This window comes from Lepidochelys olivacea (assembly GCF_965140295.1).
Source record: "Lepidochelys olivacea isolate rLepOli2 genome assembly, chromosome: 8".
In the NCBI taxonomy this organism is placed as follows: Eukaryota; Metazoa; Chordata; order Testudines; family Cheloniidae; genus Lepidochelys; species Lepidochelys olivacea.
Window position 1 is genome coordinate 91,315,807 of NC_140418.1, and position 19,802 is coordinate 91,335,608.

The 19,802-nt window shown below is 43.0% G+C and overlaps 1 protein-coding gene across 5 annotated transcripts in view; it reads right to left on the bottom strand.

The window, feature by feature from the left end:
- The window catches only part of ATG4C (autophagy related 4C cysteine peptidase), a 38,801-nt gene extending 26,797 nt beyond the window's left edge, over positions 1 to 12,004 (bottom strand). For all 5 annotated transcript variants that reach the window (XM_084637129.1, XM_084637126.1, XM_084637127.1 and 2 more), the window contains exons 1-4: positions 11,881 to 12,004; positions 7,158 to 7,286; positions 1,573 to 1,656; positions 625 to 858 (exon numbers count right to left, since the gene is read on the bottom strand). In XM_084637129.1, coding sequence (XP_084493255.1) covers positions 625 to 858; positions 1,573 to 1,656; positions 7,158 to 7,233 — 394 coding nt within the window. In that variant the 5' untranslated portion in view covers positions 7,234 to 7,286; positions 11,881 to 12,004. The remainder of the gene's footprint in view (positions 1 to 624; positions 859 to 1,572; positions 1,657 to 7,157; positions 7,287 to 11,880) is intronic.
- Positions 12,005 to 19,802: the final 7,798 nt, after the last annotated feature.

Here is a 19,802-nt window from a genome sequence, read left to right on the forward strand (position 1 = left end):
CTGTTAATGCTCTCTCATGATACAAGAATTAAAGAAAATTGAAAGATGACAAATTTAAATCTGATGAAGGAAATACTTTCTGCACACAGCACACAATTCGGCAGTGGAACTCATTACCGCAAGATATCACTGAGGTCAAGAACCTACTAGGTTTCTAAAAAGGATTGAACATTTACATGGATAACAAGAAGATGCAGTTACTGAAGTAAAGGTGCGTGTTTTGTTTTATTTTTTAGTTAGGAGTTTTGAAATGGACATAAACTCTCATACTTCAGCCATAAGCTACCCTTTGGATAATAAGGGTTAGGAAGAAATTTTCGCTGTGGCCAAAACTAACTTCTACAGGGTTTCCTGAAGCTTCCTTTGAAGCAGCTAGTATTCACCATCATCAGAGACTGGCTCCTGGACTAGACAGACCATTAGTCTAATTCAGTAAAGCAATTCCTATATTCTTAAAAAGCAGTCCAGAATCAAAAGCAAGCAAGCACTTTAGCTAGCTAAGTTTACTGGATGCATATGCGAAAGCTGATACATGTTCCTCATCATTAACAAAGGGCCACCTGCATCCTGATGCTTGGTTCTACCTCCTGACAAAACCAAAAATGATCTACTCTTCATGCTTACCTCTACCAAGAAAATGAAGCACAAGCCCTTGAGCCAGCAGCATCTGGCCAGTTCTCAGTGTACAACCCCAACCACAGTCTGTTGTCAAAGCAGATTCTTTTATCTGAGGAAAATCCTCTCTGTAAGTCAACCATATTCTAGAAATAAAATCTTTACGAAACTCTTCTACATTTCCAGAAATGACTTTGTCGACTATATCGAAGCAGGATCCATCTGGAGAGAGTTCACTGGGTTCTGCAAGACACACATAACACAAGTTACAGCTTTGAAATTAACTGACACAGGACTTTTGTTAATTAAAATAAAATTATACTATTAAAAAATAGGAATTCCCTAGGAGACTACAGTATCTCCTCCGCAACAAGTAGCGAAACCTGAGGAGAAACATAAAAGGTATGTAGCAGCTGAAAAAAAGAATGATTCAGGTAGCAGCTGTCAATTGAAACGGCCATTTTAAGGCTGCAGCTGCTTGGTCCTACTAAATATAAGTGGCCAAATTGAGAAAGGCATGCTGGGAAAACGGCTACCATAAGAGGGCAAATTTGCACAGGAAAGAGTTAACAGGGACTAGGAAATCATCAAGGAAGGTGTTACTTTGATGTTGGTATTACCATTTCATTCTCCTGAACAAGGCTGAGTTTATGCAGTACCTTTGATTAAGCCTCAGTACCCATTTTACAGATGAGTAAACTCAAGCATAGGTTATAAAACGTATGCACGCAAAGGATGAAGTCTGATTTGACAATGGCTGGGTTCTCTGGCCTATGTGTGAACAGTGGGATGGGGCAGGTATTAAGACTGGTTTTGGAAACTTAACTGAGAATATTCTAGCTTTTCCATATTTAAATTGTGAACTTTAATTCTCTATTAATAAAGGTTTTGGTAGATTATTACAAAGACTTCACAGAGCAGTGCCAAAATGGGATCAATTAAATCCTTTACACTTACCATCAGACTTGAAATGGTAACATTTTCCCAGCAAGAAGACAGCAGAATTTCTTCTAAAGTAAGTTTTTGTTTTCAATACCCAACCTAAAAGAGATACAAAGCAAACAAAAGTTTGTCGCTGAAATATTTCAAAACACTTCCAAAAACATTTCATTATACAAAAAGTCACACAAGTTAGTAGAACATGGAAACACCACACTGGAATTGGAATTATTTTATAGATTGAATAATACAAACAGGTTCTATTGTTAAGACACATGAATGGATTTATAGTCAACAAGCTTAAAGTAACGTAGCCCTTGTAAAAACAATATCATCCACATAAGATGTTATGCAACCTGAAAATTTCATAGGTAAGCACTGAAGTCATGAAATGCAAAAGTTAAGTTTGAACTTATGTTAACTCTGCCTTTTTGCATGAACTCATTACTATACAGTTTAATTTTGTGATTCTTTTAATTACTATATTAAAATACTCAAGTTAAGCTTCCAACAGCAATACTAAAAAGCCACAATGCACAACCTGCAAAGTTTTACTGTATACATTTAGTCACAAGATTAAGATGCATATTTGAGAAAAACAGGAATAAAAAAATATATATGCACAAAATGGGTGAGTTAATGTTGCTGTCAGAACTTCAACACTTACATACTTCATTGAGAAACACAATAGTGTAACATATAGCCACAAAGGGTAGAATTAAGGTTCCATGTTTAATCTTAACCGCTGCACGTCCTGATTTGAATATTTAATATTAGCAAACATTGCACCAATTCCCCCTCCCCCCCCCCCATTTAGGCCCAAATCCTGCAGTCTTCACTCAAAAATAACTTCCACTGACTTAAGATGTAAATTTTGACCTCAGGCCTTGAGGGGAAATGGGAAGATAAAAGCTAATTAATTCCTCGTGACCAAGTTTTGAGATTTGCCTACTTCTGAACTGTTTTGAGAGAGAAGAGACAAAGGGTGAAATCCACACCCCATTGACTTTGATGGAGACAGGATTTGACCCAGAGTCTTAACTTTATCAAAATACACTACCAATGAGAACTGCTCATACTGAGGCCTGGTCTACAACTAAAAATTAGATAGAGCTACCTCTGTCACTCAGGGCTGTGAAAAATTTCATGCCCTGAGTCCCATGGCTACGTAGACCTAACTCCCCACCCAGTGTAAATACATTCTTCCGTCAACCTAGCTACGACCTCTTGGACAGGTGGGTTAATTACACTGACAGAAAAGCCCCTTCTATCGATGTAAGAAGCATCTACACTACAAGCACTACAGCAGCATAGCTGCAGCTGTGCTGCTGTAGTCTTACACACAGGGCACGGCTACATTTGCAGATGTAGAGCGCTGAGAGTTAAACCAGCCCTCGGAGAGCACAGTACGGAAAGCGCTGCAGCGTGTCCACACTGTCAGCTGCAAGCGCACCGGCGTGGCCACATTTGCAGCGGCATTGGGACTGGTGCATTATCGGCAGCTATCCCACAGGGCACCTCTTCCCATTCTAGTGCTGTAGCTTGTGGGAAGGGGGCAGGAGGTTGTGGGGCATTCTGGGTCCTGTCCCAACGCCCCATGATGCATCGCTTCGCATCCCAGCAATCCCTGTGCTTCTATCCACATTTAGCACCATTTTAACGTTTTTTGTTCTGTGCGCTCTGTCTTCCCTTTCGTTCTGCGGGAATGGATCCCAAAGTGCTGAGGAATATGCTGATGGGTCTTGCCAGAACGTCATGTTTGGCAGTCGAGTTACTCCTTAAGCTACAAACTGACAGCGAGGAGTCTAACGATGACGTTGACTCGCATGACGCGTATGACACGAGATTGCTTGTGGCATTCACGGATATGCTCACCACCGTGGAATGCCTCTTTTGGGCTCGGAAAACAAGCACTGAGTGGTGGGACCACATCGTCATGCAAGTCTGGGATGACGAGCAGGGGTTGCAGAACTTTCCGATGAGAAAAGCCACTTCCATGGGACTGTGTGATGAGCTCGCCCCCACCCTGCAGTGCAAGGACATGAGATTGAGAGCTGCCCTGCCGGTGGAGAAGCGGATGGCTATTGCAATCTGGAAGCTGGCAACTCCAGACAGCTACCGATCAGTCGCTAACCAGTTTGGAGTGGGAAAGTCGACCGTTGGAATCATGTTGATGCAAGTTTGCAGGGCCATTAATTGCATCCTGTTCAGAAGAACCGTGGCTTTGGGTAACGTGCATGACATTGTGGCTGGTTTTGCACAAATGGGTTTCCCTAACTGCAGAGGGGTGATAGATGGGACTCATACTCCAATTCTGGCACCAGTCCACCTAGCCTCCGAGTACATTAATCGGAAGGGCTATTTCTCTATGGTTCTCCAGGCACTTATGGATCACTGTGGACATTTCATTGACATTAACGCAGGCTGGCCCAGAAAGGTGCATGACACATGCATCTTTCAGAACACTGGTCTGTTCAGGAAGCTACAAGCCGGGACTTTTTTCCCAGACCAGAAAATCACCATAGGGGAAGTTGAAATACCCACTGTGATCCCTGGAGGCCCCGCTTAGCCTTTAATGCCATGGCTCATGAAACCCTACACAGGGAGCCTTGACAGCAGCAAGGAGCAGTTCAACAACAGGCTGAGTTGGTGCAGAATGACTGTGGAGCGTGCTTTTGGCCGTTTAAAGGGCCGCTGGCGCTCTCTGTATGGAAAGCTGGACCTGGCCAATGACAACATCCCGGCAGTTATATTCGCGTGCTGCACCCTCCGTAACATTTGCAGAGGAAAGGGTGGAAGATTCACTCAGGCATGGAACTCAGAGGTTCAACACCTGGAGGCTGAATTTGAACAGCAAGAGAGCAGGGCTATTAGAGGAGCCCAGAGCAGGGCTGCAAGGATTAGGGATGCCTTGAGGGAGCAATTTGAGACTGAAAGCCACCAGTAATGTTTGGTGCCCTGCACGGGAGTGAAGTGCAGTGGTTCCAATGTTAGTAGGAATCTGTGCTTGCTTTGCAGTGCCTGTTGCTTTCCTGGGCTAAAGTATCTTTTACTTAATGCAATAATAAAGAAAGAAGATTCATTTATTGAAAAGAAACAACTGCTTGGGAAACAGAAAGGGCAAAGGGACGGGGTAGGGAACAGTTCAATCACAGATTTGCTTGTCCTGTTCTCATACTCAGCCTTCCTGTCTGGAGTGCTGTGCAATGAGTGCTGCACTTCAGGCTGGCTAAAATGCATGGTGATGGGGGCTGACTGCAGTGGGTAATGGTAGTAGTTTACAGGGTTGGGTGGTGAAGCTACAGGTGTTGGAGGCAGCTGGTGGCAATAAGAACCCGGATGTTGGGGAAAGTGAGTTGGAGGTGACATGGGGGCACAAGGGAAAGAGTTTTGGGACAAGGGCTGGGGGAGTGGGGGGGGGGCAGTAGTTCTCCGCCTGCATGGCTACAAGCTCCTGGATTGAGTCCGCTTGGCACTCCATAATGCTTATCAGCTGCTCCGTTCTTTGGTGCCAGCGCTCTGCATTCTGCTGGCAGAACCTCCTTTTACTCTCCCTCCACTCCTGCACTTTTTGATTTTCATGAAGGGGCTGCTACATTACTTCATGCAGCATGTCTTCTTTGCTTCTACATGGCCTCTTCCTAATTCTTTGGAGTCTTTTGGCCGGTAATAACACGGACAGGTGAGATCTCAAGATTGCATCTGTAAAGGCAAAATGCAACACTTAACAGAGGCAGCATTGTTCACACCAGACAGAGCAATGATTTGCCCGTACTTAAAGACGAGCACAGTCTAAACAATAGCAGAATTTGCCCAGCCCAAAGCGAGCTCACGTAACCCACAGAAGCCCCAAAATGGTGAGTAAGCACAGGGGTCAAGGGGGACTGATTGTTTCACTGCCGTACTGTCCTCTCGGTTTCTGTGCCTTGGGGAGAGCCAACAGTTGCAGGGGGCCCCTATACTGAATACTGTCCTCACATTTTCCACAGGAGTTCATCCTGGAAGATATCTCGCTGCTCAGGGTGACCTGGAAAGCAAGGGAGGGTCTTCTACTACAATGCAGCTTCTGCCCTGGCCCATATGCAGCTTGCCTCACGGCACAGTGGCACGGACATGTTAGCCTGACTAGGACAAGGAGTACAGTAGCGCTCCCAAGGAACCTGTGCAAGCGCATTGCATGGCTTCTGGATGAGACCTTTGAAAAGATCACTGAGGCAAATTACCAGGATGTGAGAGAGCACATCAATGCCCTATTCCACATCTAGGCATGCATGCAGACCTAATCCTCCTCGTCCCAAGAGCCTGCACCAAATAACTTCCTTCCCAAAATAAAAGCCGCTTACCGGGCATGTCCTCTGGTGTTTGTCCTTCAAAAAGCACTGGCCACTGTGACTGGCTACCTTCCTCCTGGCTTGAGAACAGTTCCTGGCTGCATGCATCTAGAGCTGCCAGGGTGTCTTCCTCCTCTTCAGCACCCTCACTCCCGCTTTCCTCCTCCTCTTCCTGCCTTGTTGAGCTGGGCTCTGAAGTCTCCATGGTGGTCCTTGGAGTGGAGGTGGGGTCATCCCCAGTATTGCGTCCAGCTCTTTGTAGAAATGGCAGGTTGCGGAGGGCAGAACCGGAGCGGCAGTTTGCCTTACAGGCTTTGTGGTAGGCATTCTGCAGCTCCTTCATTTTAACCCTGCACTGCAGTGCATCCCTGTCATGGCCCCTTTCCATCATGTCCGTTGATATCTGTCTGAAGGTATCGTAATTCCTACGGCTGGAGCGCAGATGGGACTGGACAGCTTCCTCCCCACAAACACTGATGAGGTCCAGCACCTTGCCATTGCTCCATACCAGAGATCGCCTGGTGCGTGGAGGCATGGTCACCTGGAAAGATGCACTGAGAGCACTCCATGCCTTGCTGAGCAAACAGGAAGGGTATTTTCAAAATTCCCAGAGAATTTAAAGGGCAGGTCTGATGATTCATCATCTGAGGGCAGGGCAGTAGAGTTCAAAGTGACGACCAGACTGGCTAGAACAGGCATTGTGGGACAGTTCTGGAGGCTGATCAGAGCGCATTAACAGACCAGGGTATCCACACTGGTACTGCGGCGCTCCAGCCATGGTGCACCAAGCGTTATGCCAATCATGAAGATGGATTACCAGGAGCGCTCCAGCCGCGGAGTCAGGGTGCTCTACATGCCTTGCCAGCGTGGATGCGTTGTGAGTTAGGGAGCACTGGACTGCTTTAATGCACTCTAACTCACAAGTGTAGACATTCCTATAGCCTGATTTTACAACTTCTCTGTTTAAGATCCTATGCAAAACTGTCATGTCATCTGTGCTTAATGCCAATCTGTTTTTCTGACCTAAGTCAGTCACTGAAAAAATAAATCCTTAAAATATTTAAAGTGAAAGAGAATATCTAAATGAGTTTGTTTTCCCAGATTATTTAGTTTATTGTTGAAGAACAAATTGGTTTCAAAGTCCAAGTTACATTTCTGATTAATAGATGTATACAAATATACTTACTGTTTGAAATCTTGGCTCCCCACTGAAGTCAATGGCAAAACTATTGACTTCAATGGAGTCAGGATTTTATCCACTGTTTCACTTACTGTATTTCATATTGTGCCATGCAGACATGAACTTGGATTTTAGCTTTTCCACTTCATCTGTCCCTGTGGCCTCCATATTCAAATTCTAGAGAAAAAGCCATCACTGTCTTGCAGGACATGAATTTGTCACTGCAAAAACAAAAAATAAACATAACTATGGGCATAGAGTATACATTGTATAGTATCACCAGCATGCTTAGGTACTTAAACCTAATATGACCAGAAACAATAATAAACTTTCAGAATCCTCCACTTCCAGGGACTGAAAAACAATCATATGTTCTATGAATGTGTAATAAAAGCATTTAATTCGAAATATACAATAAAACTACTGTACAAAGCTAAATAAAATATGCCCTCCATCGGTTCTCTGTTCCAGAAACTGATCTAGACCACATAGACCACACTAGTGTATGTAACCTCACACTCAAGTTTCAATTTGTAGTTAGAGCGGAATGCTTGAATCCCTATATTAGAGAGTTTTATAAGTTTATTTTGCTCACATCTAGGATTATGAGCACATAAAAATAATATAAAAATAACTTTTAAAAAAAGGACACTGCAGTGTTGGTTTCAGATATAAACCAGACCTTTCCAATGCAGAGTGTGTGTGTGTTTTGATGAGGAGGTGGTGCTGGAGTGGGGAGAGAAGTGGGACGGAAGACAAAGAGGAAGATGTTGAGCTTGTGGAGGAAAAGGAAGAAAATAGTTACTGAAAACAGGTTTTATGTGTAAGAGAACTGAGACTATTTTGTACAGAAACAATTTGTTATAGAAGATTATAAAATTAAATTTATTTTGCAACAGTATTTATTTTATCAATATTTTCTAGAGATCTTTTATAGTGTACTTTACATCACCTCTAATTACATGTACAGGCTAATTGCAGTTTCCCTTCTACTTTTATCTTGTTTTGTACAAAAGACAAAAAGGGTTTTCATACATATATTTTATGTATTCGGTCTAGTTATGTTGCTAGAAGGTGATCATTTTAGCAACATAACTAGACCGAATACATAAAATAGTGGGAGCAGCGATTACCTTGCAAACTAATTCACTTAATGTTTTAAAAAGCTACTTACAAGTTGTCAAGAAAGGGAAACTGATTCCTGGAATAATCAAACAATGCGAAATGCAGTGCATACTTACTAACATGTTTGAAAGCTGAATCAGTTTGTGCTGCAGCTTCTAATGCCCCATTTCTTTATAATACATAAAAGCGGCATACTACCCTCACCTGGTTTTTTTCTTCTCCGAAGAAGTCTGAGAGAACTGAACAGAACTCCCTTGGTAGTCTGTCCATCAGTGCCACTTAACAAGAAAGGTTGCTTTGAACAATACAACTGCCTAAATTGCACATGCTTTACCAATAAATAGAGGACTTCAGTTTCTATAGTTGTCAAGCTGGCACCTTTCACCAGAAATACATTTACGTTAAAATACTTGGTTGAGGAGCATTTTCTTGCCCATGTTAAGTAGACCAAAAGTTTTAACAAAAGGCTGAACGAATTAAGAGTCCCTGCTACAAGACCAAACTTTTCTAGCCTCGAAAATGGATCTTGGCATTATAGGTAGATCATTATAGTCATTGCCCTCTTTGTAGCCAAGTAGAATAATTCACTCAGCGTTTTATCAAACAAGAGGGCTTACTATTATAATTAAATGGCTTGAGATGTGGGCAACTCCATCACGGACATTAATTACACTTTCTTTCCTTTAAAAGTTTGGAAATCGAAAGCCAAAACTCCCCTTCACACGAGAGGCTCTCCATTGGGGGCAGGATCGGAACAGAAATGCATGGGACGAGGCTGTATTACCTTACTCCCTCCACCTTGGGGAAGACACGTTTAACTCTTGGCAGCCAGCACCAAGAAAAGTCCTGGCAGCATATCACTGACATAACTCCATCAGAGTTAAGGATGGAGAAGAGATGTCAAGTTCCCCAGAACCAGTGAGAAGTTACAAGGCATTGTGTCTCCAGAGCTCTGTACAGTTGGGAGTGAAAATGCAGCCTATGGCACAAGAGTGTAAACACTGTCATGTTATTCTCTTCGTCCCCATCCACGGAATGATTTGGGTGGAAACTTGTCAAACATCCTCTTCTAAGTTTTTTTCTTCCCCACAGAAAGGAGCAATTCTGGTATTAGTTTTCTTTTTGTTCAGTCACATAAACCAAGAAATAAAATAAATTAACGACTATTTTACTAACAGAAACACAGAAAACAAAGCTTCATAAAGAGTGACAACTCAACATCCTTTCCTTTATTAATCGGGTCCTTTAGATTGTGTGTGTGTGTTTTGGAGGAAAATTAAGAAGGAAAGAAAAGAAGAGACTTTGTGTGGACAGGTAACAGGGATAATAGTTGTGATTATCTGAGGGAGCTAGAGATTAGCTTCTTCGTGATTCTGTTATTGCTCTCATAGGATCAATCAAGGACGGTCATTTATGGCAACCAATGGCCTCTATAGTTATAAAAGCTCTCTCTGCTTAACCTCGGGATTGAAAGAAATTCTAAAAGTATTCTGAAGAGAAACATAAATCTTGTTTTCCCCTAAAAGATGCTAGCCACACTGGTACACTTTTCTTTTTACCCTCATACATTTCTTTCCTAGAAATCCTCCTGTCTTTAGTATAGTATTGAAAAGAATACCAAGTTCGAAGAGTCAAATGTTTCACTTTGGGAGAAAACACACTGGGCTATTCAATTCTCATGCTGATAGGAATCAGGAGTAACTCTACTGAAATCAGTGGAGTTATAGCAATAAAAGGTCAGTATGAGAAGAGAATCAGACCCAACAGACACTGCTTGCTGCAAGCCCCCTCTAAAACCTAGAGCTTCTGTTCTCTACGAAAGGTTTATTATAATTTTGAGAAGTTGTCTAATAAGAAACATTATTAATATAATCCTACAGTACAAAGTGCCAGAAGACACCATACACACAAAATTCTCTGAGTGTTATCAGGCTCCTAGGTACTGTGGAAAGTTTTTGCTGACTTTTTACTAACAGCCTAATTTATTAACTAACTAATTTAGCGACAGAAGAGCAAGCTCTAATCTACTCTGCTTTATGCATCACCAGTAAGATCGCTAGAGAAATTCTGGATTCCAGGATCTTTATTATTGGTGATGTGAGAAGAAAAAAGAACCCAGTTTGTTTTTCAGAAGAGATTGCACTTGCAGTAATGACAGTGTTCAAAATTCATATGGAAGTCACTGACAGAGACTAAATATGGAATGCCAAAATATCATTTTTATAGTCACTTTTCTAACAAAAACCACACATTCAGACAGTCAATAAATTACACTCTGATAAATGTAAAGGGTATTTCAAAACAGTATCCTTGAAGGGCAGGTGAAGAGAACAAGTTTTTTTCTCAGACAAAGATAGAACATTTTACCCATTCAGGATTTACTGCTGAATAAAAGCTTTTGACAAGCAGACCTTTAGGAACTGTTTCAGATTATTCTTTGGTACTTAAATTGGCAGAAATTAGTGCCAGTTCTGCAAACTACCCTTGTTAGTAACTTCTTGGAGAGAAGAAAGATACTGATTCTTCTGGGATTTGTTTGCTCTGAAGGCTTTTGAATGTTAGTATCGGACTGTTGAAAGCATGAAGGGTGTCACGCTGCATTTTTTTATGCTCTTAAGCATAAAGAGCTATTCACAACTTTATTTTGTACTACAAAATATAACTGCCTAGGTACTTAGAAGGCATCATAGATACACGTGCACTTTATGAACAAAGTTTACAGGTGCTTGCTTTGAACGATAAAGAGTGGAGAAGGGGAAGAGATGGATGAATAGTACAATAATGAAATATCAACGTACGCATACTGTTAATTTTTTTAAAACCCTTGAAGGTATTAAGTATTAGGGGGTAGCCGTGTTAGTCTGTATCCATAAAAACAAGTCTCCCGGTAGCCCCTAAAAGACTAAGGTTTCTTTGGGCATAACTGAAGAAGTGTTTTTTTACCCACAAAAGCTTATGCCCAAATAAATCTGTTAGTCCTTAAGGTGCCATCGGACTCCTCGTTGTTCTTGCAGGTATTGAAAACTTTGCTTGCTCACTCATCAACAGCAAGTGAGCAGCTCTCTCTGGTGAGGCCTAAGCCATCAACTATACAGAATTGTTTAAAGAACACCAAAGTTTGCAGCCCTTGTAGAATGGGCGTACTGCACCAAGGCTCCGTCTAAACTACAGACCTTACAGCAGCACAGCGGCGCCGCTGACAGGTTTCCCATGTAGCCGCTCTATGCCGCGCCCTCCTGCTGGCATAATGACACCACCACCAAGCACGGCCTCACCCAGGGCAGTCTCTTTGCGCCCCTTCCCTTGGGGAGGGTGGTCTCCCGGGATGGAAAAGCCTGTTAAGATCTTAACCTGCCCCCCAGGCGCCAAAACTGAAGCAGACAGGAAGACACAGGCCTCTCACTAAACATCCCTCGCCCACCTCACTGGGGGAACCAAAGCCACCCTCCCCAAGGCACCGAGCCATGCACCCCGGGGCGCCCAGCCAGCCTCCCGGTGACACCGCCAGGGACAGTCAGGCTCCCCCAGCGCTGGCTCTCCCGGTCCCCCGAGGGGCGCTCGCTCCGCCCCCTCCCGCTGTCCCGACCCCATAGGGGCCCGCAGGAGCCACGCTCGCCCCCTCCAGCCTGCGGGCAGGACCCGGACGCTCCCTCCGCCCCAGCGGGCGGGCGGGAAAAGGGAGCCGCTCACCCCGCCACCGCGCGCCGGCTGGCCCCTCGCGGCCGCCGTACGGCTCAGGAGGCGAAGCAGGACCCGTTAGCGCGCTCCAGAGTCCGGAACCTGCTGGCCTCCATTTCCGGCCGCCGGTCACGGGACGCCGTCAACCGCGCTGGACACGCCAGCGACTACAAGTCCCAGCATGCCCTGCTCCCGGCGGGGAGAAACAGCGCGCGCGGTATGCCGGGAGCCGTGTTCCCTGGGATAGCTGTGTTCCCCGCCCCCGGCCTCGTGCTCGGCTGCGGTTACAACACTTTTGCTCCGCGTCGCTGGCACCGCCCCTTTTGGAGACGGGGGCGGCTCATTTGCATGTTAAAAGCACCAGAGCGGCGTCAGCACGTGTCAGGTGTAATCGCCACTAATGCAACTGGAGCCAGACTAGTCGCTGGAGCCAGACTAGCAATAACTCCAGAAGCTTGATTTGCAGCACTGGCCCGGGGGAATATCTCCTCTGCTTGGCTGCCTTCCCTACGTACCTGTCTCCTGGGGAGGAGCAGCCAATCGTAATAGTGCCTAGCTCTTGCATATTCATCAGAAAGCGCTCGAAGCTCTTTACACAGGAGGGTAAGTATCGTTTCCCCCCATTTGATACGTGGGGAAACCCAGGCACTGGACAGTGAAATGGCTTGCCTAAGGTTACCTAGCAGGTGCATGGCAAAGCCTGGACTTGGCCGTAAGGCTCCTGAGTCCAAGTCTAGTGCCCTATCCACTAAGCACCACTGCCTCCCAATCAGAACTGCTGCAGGGGAAGCTAGTATTCCCTCCAGAGAAGTTTCAGAGTAACAGCCGTGTTAGTCTGTATTCGCAAAAAGAAAAGGAGTACTTGTGGCACCTTAGAGACTAACCAATTTATTTGAGCATGAGCTTTCGTGAGCACAGGTCACTTCATCGCATCCAATGAAGTGAGCTGTAGCTCACGAAAGCTCATGCTCAAATAAATTGGTTAGTCTCTAAGGTGCCACAAGTACTCCTTTCCTCCAGAGAAGAGATGTTGCATGCGGGAGAGGGAGCAGCCCATAACATTTTCACAGCCAGGGAGGAGGCAGCAGAAAATGTCCATCAGTTCAAGGTAGTTCTCATTTTTTTTTTTTTTTGTTACCCCTCCAAAAAATAGGTCAGTCTGTTTTTCCTTTCCACCAGTGCAACATCAAGTCTGGGAGAGAAAAGGCCCCTGCTGCAGCTGCCAGCCCAATCCTGGAAGCAGGGGTGAAAAGCCCTCACAATTGCAGAAGGAGTAGAGATGTGTTGAGGGGCAAGGTGCAGATGAATGGTGGGGCAGAATTAATTGCTGGGCTAGGCAGTGGAACACAGAATTAGTAAACATTTGAGGAGAAGCTGGAAGTTCTGCACCATCAGATGGCATTTTCACACAAATCTTTGTCATTTGATGTCAACTGCGTCCTCTAGTAAGAGCTCTTGCAGCAGGGGCCAAAAATCACCTTACTCTATAAAGTTTGGGAGACGTGGTGACACTGTAAAACTCATGAGCAGGGGAGAGGGAAGGGGTGCAGAGGAAGTTCAAAAAATAGAAAAACAGGACAATAAACAATAGAATATTTTAAAAATTGTTTGCCATTTTTGGCCCAATCTCATGATTTTTGGGCATCTGACTTAAGATTTTTGAACTTATGGGATTGGCAATTCTTCTAAAGATACTATATAAGTAATAGATTCCTGCATTCCTTGTGTTCCCATTCCACTAGGGGCAGGTTTGGGTGCATAAAGAATACATTACATGCCCTCTCTTTGCACTACTCCCTTCTTCTGGGTAAAAGATAGGAAGTGAAAATCTTCAGAGACCTGAAACTCGGGGAAGTGTCATACAAAAAGTGGAAATGAGGTTGAATTACAATGGATGAATATATATTTTTAAAAAACCCACAAGCCTTTAGGGACAAAATTAGAAAGGCCAAGGCAAAAACTGGAGACTATACTAGCTAGGGACTTAAAGGGTAGCAAGAAAACATTTTACGAATACATTGGAAGCAAGAGGAAGAACAAGGTAGGCTGATTACTCAACGAGGAGGGAAAGACAATAACAGAAAATGCAGCAATGGCCAAAATGTTAAACGCCTTTTTTGTTTCAGTTTTCTCCAGAAAAGTTAGCAGTGATTGGACAACTAACATAGTGAACATCAATGTAAATGGGGTAGAATCTGAGGGTAAAATAGCAAAAGAACAAATTAAGAATTAATTAGATGAGTTAAATGTCCTACGGTCGGCAGGGCCTCATGATATACATCCTAGAATGCTTAAAGAACTGTCTGAAGAGATCTCTGATCCATAAGTGATTATCTTTGAGAACTCGTGGAGGATGGGAGAGATCCCAGAGGACTGGGAAAGGACAAATAAAGTACCTATCTACAAAAAGGGGAATAAGGACAACCCAGGAAGTTATAGACCTGTCAGCTTACCGTCAGTACCCAGAAAGATAATGGAGCAAATAATCAACAGTCAATTTGTAAGCACCTAGAGGAAAATAAGATAAGTAACGGTCAATATGGATTTGTCAAGGACAAATCATGTCAAACAAATCTAATGTCCTTCTGTGACAGGTAACAAGCCTTGTGGATGGGGAGAAGCAGTAGATGTGATATATCTTGACTTCAGTGAGGCTTTTTATGCTGTCTCACGTGATCTTCTCATAAATAAACTAGAGAAATAGAGCCTAGACAAAACTACTATAAGGTGAGTGCACAACTGGTTGGAAAAGAATACTCAAGAGAGCAGGGATCTATCCTGTATCTGATTCTATATAATATCTTAATTGATAATGGCATAGAAAGTACACTTAACAAGTTTTTGAACAATATCAAGTTTGTGAACAATACTGCAAGCCCTGTGGATTGGAGAAAACACCATGCAGGATTAGAATGCACAATGATCTTCACAAACTGGAGAAATGGTCTGAAATAAATAGGATGAAATTCAATAACAACATTGCAAAGTACTACACTTAGGAAGGAGAAATCAATTGCACAAATTCAAAATGGGAAATGACTGCCAAGGAAGGAGTACTTCAGATAAGGATCTGGGGGCTATAATGTATCACAAAGTAAATATGAGTCAACAATATAATATTGTTGCCAAAAGTGACCATCATTCTGGGATGTATTAGCAAGAGTATTGTAAGCAAGGCATGAGAAGTAATTCTTTCACTCTCCTCTGCACTGATAAGGCCTTAGCTAGAGTATTGTGTTCAATTCTGGGAACTGGCCAATGGGAGCTGTGGGGGCAATGCTTGTGGGCAGCACACGGAGACCCGCTGCCCTCCTCCCTCCAAGGGGCATGCAGAGATGTGCCAGCAGCAGGCAGCATCCAGGAGCGGCATGGGGCCACGGCATGCAGGAGCCAGGTCAGAACCCCCTCCTGCACCCAAACTCCCTTACAGACCCTGCACCCTCTCCTTGCACCCCAACGCTCTGCACCAGCCTGGAGCTCCCTCCTGCACCCAAACTCCTGCCCACACCCCTCAGCCCCTCCTGCACCCCAATACTTTGTGTGTGATGCGGCTCTTGAAATATTTTGGTCAAAGACAAAAACAAAAAAAATGGCTCTTCATCTTTGAAAGGTTGCCGACCCCTGGGTTTGACATTAGGAAAAACTTTGTGACTATAAGGGTAGTTTAGAACTGGAACAAATTACCTAGGGAGGCTGTGGAATCTCTGTCATTGAAGGTTTTAAAGGACAAGTTAGACAAATACCTGTCTGGGATGTTCTAGATAACACTTAGTCCTGCTTCAGTGCAGGGGACTGGACTAGATGACTTATTGATGTCCCTTCCAGTTCTGACATTTCATAGAATCGTAGAAATTTAGATCTCCTTACAAACATATGACCATATCAGCTGACCTATGTAGGGAAATGAGACTCAGTGCTAGTATATAGTCCATAGATATTTTACTTGTCTCATGTTATTGGAGCTGTTTTAGAGCAAAAGATCTCCAGGTTCTCTCTAGATACATATTTGTTACAATCACACAAGAGAAATGCTGCATCACATGAAGCATGAAAGTACCATACACCTAGTGGAGAGCAAACACAGGTCCTGGGTTCCATTCTCGCCTACCACTACCACTGCAGGTTGGTAGGACAAGTCACTGCCTTTCTCTGCCTCAGTTTCTCTATCGGTAAAATGGGGGTAATGGTGGCAACCTCCTTTGCAAAGAGCTTTGAGAGATACTGATCAAAAATGTTATAAAAGAGCAAGCTTCTATTTTACTGTTGCACCTGCAGCATACAATTCTCTATTGTCCTTTTTTAGCTCAAGAAAGAGAAGAGGAAGGACTGGAAGTAATTTATGCTGCATGTGCTTGTCTGCCAGAAAAAATGATAAAATGTTTATTCAAAATAGGATTGTAGTCTTATCTATTGTTATTTGCTATTTGAACTAAGCTGTCAAAGGCCCAATCAGGAGTGGGGGGGTCCACTGTGGTAGGCACTGTACAAAGAGAGGAAAACAAGGTCCCTGCCCTTCATGGTTTATAACCTAATTTGAAAATATATTTTTAAAGTTGAATCTTTGTTTTTATTTTCAGATACAAAGACAGATTAGGGTACTTGTCTGTTAGTGTATGGTCTTGCATATGGAGTTTAGAGCAGCTAGGGTGGCCAGAATTTACCAATATAAGAACAAAGAGTTGCTTGATGTATCAAATAAAATGACTCTTCCCTCGCCTGACATTAGTTGCCTGCACCTCCCTACAATGAAATCTAATAACTATGTCTTGATTTGATAGGACACACAACATGCCATCTAGATATACACTGTTAATCCCTAGGGCATCCAGGTTATGAGAATGAAAATATTTATTTTCTGCTTTGTGCATCTGTCAGATCATGCAAAACAAGGCTTTGATTACAAAATAATTACAGCAGGCAACCATAAATAACAATATACGTGGATTAGTTTGCTTCACATACACTATAAGTCAGTGGTTCTCAACCAGGGATAGGTTACAAGAGGTGAAATCAGTACAAACTAAAATTTCATACAGACAATGTCTTGTTTATACTGCTTTATTTATGATACACTGAAATGTAAGTACAGTATTTATATTCCAATTGATTTATTTTATAATTTATATGGTAAACATGAGAAAGTAAGCAATTTGTCAGTAATAGCGTGCTGTGACACTTTTGTATCTTTATGTCTGATTTTGTAAGCAAGTAGTTTTAAAGTGAGATGATAGTTGGGGTTATGCAAGACAAATCAGACTCCTGAAAGGGGTACAGTAGTTTGGAAAGGTTGAGAGCCAATGCACCAAGTTATATTTCTGTAGAAGAGAGATTGGAGGAAACATCTTGCATATAGCAAACTTCACACAAAAGTCATAGAGGAAGTTTATACTTTTAGCATTGTAATAGCATGAACTTCCATACAAACAACTTCCCAGCTCCAGGAGTGCTAAATTATGCAATACCAGCAAGTAAATATTTAAAATCTGTTGATAGAAAACATAATATAAGTGTATGTTACTTTTTTATATTAGCGCGCAAGAACAATAGTAAACCTGTGACAAAAACAAGATTAAAAGTTAAGGGAGATGCTCTATACTTCACTTGCCTTACATAGGCTGCAGAAGAGGCCAATGCAATTTTGGTTTCAGATCTTCTCCCCGCCACTCCAAAGGAGAGCTGCTCCAGTCCCACTGCTCCAGCATCAACAGCAGGGCCGGCTCCACCTTTTTTGCTGCCCCAAGCAGCGAAGAAAAAAAAATACGAAAAAACCCCCAAGCCTGGTTGAGCTGCCGCCGAAGAGGAAGAGAGGGACTGCAGGGCCCGCCGCTGAAGACCCGGACGTGCCGCCCCGATGACGGACGGAGTGCTGCCCCTTTCTATTAGCCGCCCCAGGCACCTGCTTCCTTCGCTGGTGCCTGGAGCTGGCCCTGGTAAACACCACCTTCTCCTAGTCTCTTTGGGACCAAAGACAGAGGCAGGGTAGAAGCTCAGAGTTCCGCTCTGTTTTTTCATCACTTTAGTGGCAACTGAGATGAGATGGAACTGGAACCGCTGTACCTGCTCCAGAAAGGAATCATGATCCCCTTGTGGGCCTCACCGGTTAGGAACCATTGGTTTAGAAAGAAGCTTGCTTTGCACTACAACTTTCTTAGCATGATTTTCTTTGATATTCAAAACTAATGAGCTGTCCCTGACTTATTGTATTGATGGAGAAAGTTGAGAGGGATAAAGAACACCCTTCACCATCCAAACTTCTTGATCTTCAGTGCTTGCGTGAGCCTAATAGTTACTGCAAGGGACAGGGAGGCAGGACGCCTAGGTTCTGTTCCCAGCTCTGTCACTGACTTGCTGAATCACTTACCCTCCTTGTGCCTTAATTTACCTATCTTTAAAAGGAGCAAGATAGATCTGAGGGATGTAATAAGAACATAAAAATGAAAAGATCCTTATTATCCAGTTTACTTTGCTCATGTTTAGTCCATTGACTTGAATGGAACTACTTGCATGAGTTAGGTGACAAGATTTGGCCCTTAATGAATTTAAAAGGTTTCACCTAGTTGCCAGTAGATGGCTCTCTTAATTTGCAATGAAATATTTATATTATTTGCACTTTGGGTTATGCTGGACATATTTTCAGTGGAAAGTGTGTTTTCTTTGAGGAACTTTATGTAAGAATAATACAACAAGCAGTAATAGCTGACAGAATTGAATGAATAGGCTAATAAAGACAATATCTATTATTATTTAATATTTTTCCTAACTGGTGTTTGCAAAGTGCTTTGAAGGTAGTGAAAGAGATCTTTTATACTGGTGTGGAAGAGCTAGACAGCACAGGTAACAAGCCTGATGACTCATCATTATACTGGCAGAAAGTCACTCACCTACTGTGATAAGAACCAAGTAAAAATTCTCTAAAAAGTTCAGAAAATAAAGATAACAAAATATAGTCACTTATTTTAAAAGAGGTATCTGGCTAGTGGACAGATGCCTAAGTGAATAGATGAGTTACTTCTCTTCCATCCCACTACACTTGGGTGCAGAAGGCCTTTAGTGTAGTAGAATTGCCACAGTGTCATAAATACATCGATATTCTTAGATATACTCAGTGTGTGAACCTTCATTATATAGACACACAGGTTGAACCTAACTATAACTCTGAGATACATAAAATAGATTGGTCATTCCCTGAATTTGTTGTTGCTAAATCTCCCAGCAGAGAAATGTGGATTTCCCCCATCCAGCATTTTAGCCCTTGATGTCGTGAGTTAATAGTTTTCTCCCACTCCCAAGATCAGCAGAGCAATTAAAAAAGATATATGGACATTTAAAAAAGTATTGTTGGCAAAAACAACTAGGGTCAGTCAGGCTTTATAGTGTCCCTCAAAGTTGCTGTATTTGGTCTAGATATTGCAGCATTGTTAAAAGAAAAGGAGTATTTGTGGCACCTTAGAGACTAACAAATTTATTTGAGCATAAGCTTTTGTGAGCGACAGCTCACTTCATCGGATGTGAGCTGTAGCTCACGAAAGCTTATCCTCAAATAAATTTGTTAGTCTCCAAGGTACCACAAGTACTCCTTTTCTTTTTGCGGATACAGACTAACACGGCTGCTACTCTGAAAATTAACATTGTTGTTATCCCCAAACAATGCAACAGCGTTACCTCTTTTATCACATTTCAAGTCATTCTTGCCTATGAAATAGTGCCTGACAGGAGGGGATGCTGCTATAGCAAACCATTTCTGTCTTCCCTTTTCTTCTCCTCCTGTGTCTTCTGCTCCTTTTCATTCCTGTATTACTTTGTCTTTCTCCCCTTTCCTATCCTCTCGTTCGGGTTCCTTTTAAATATTAAATAGGTTATATTATGGCAGCCCCCAAAAGCCCTAGTCAGAATCATGGCTTTATTGTGCTAAGCATTGTACAAATGCCTAGGAA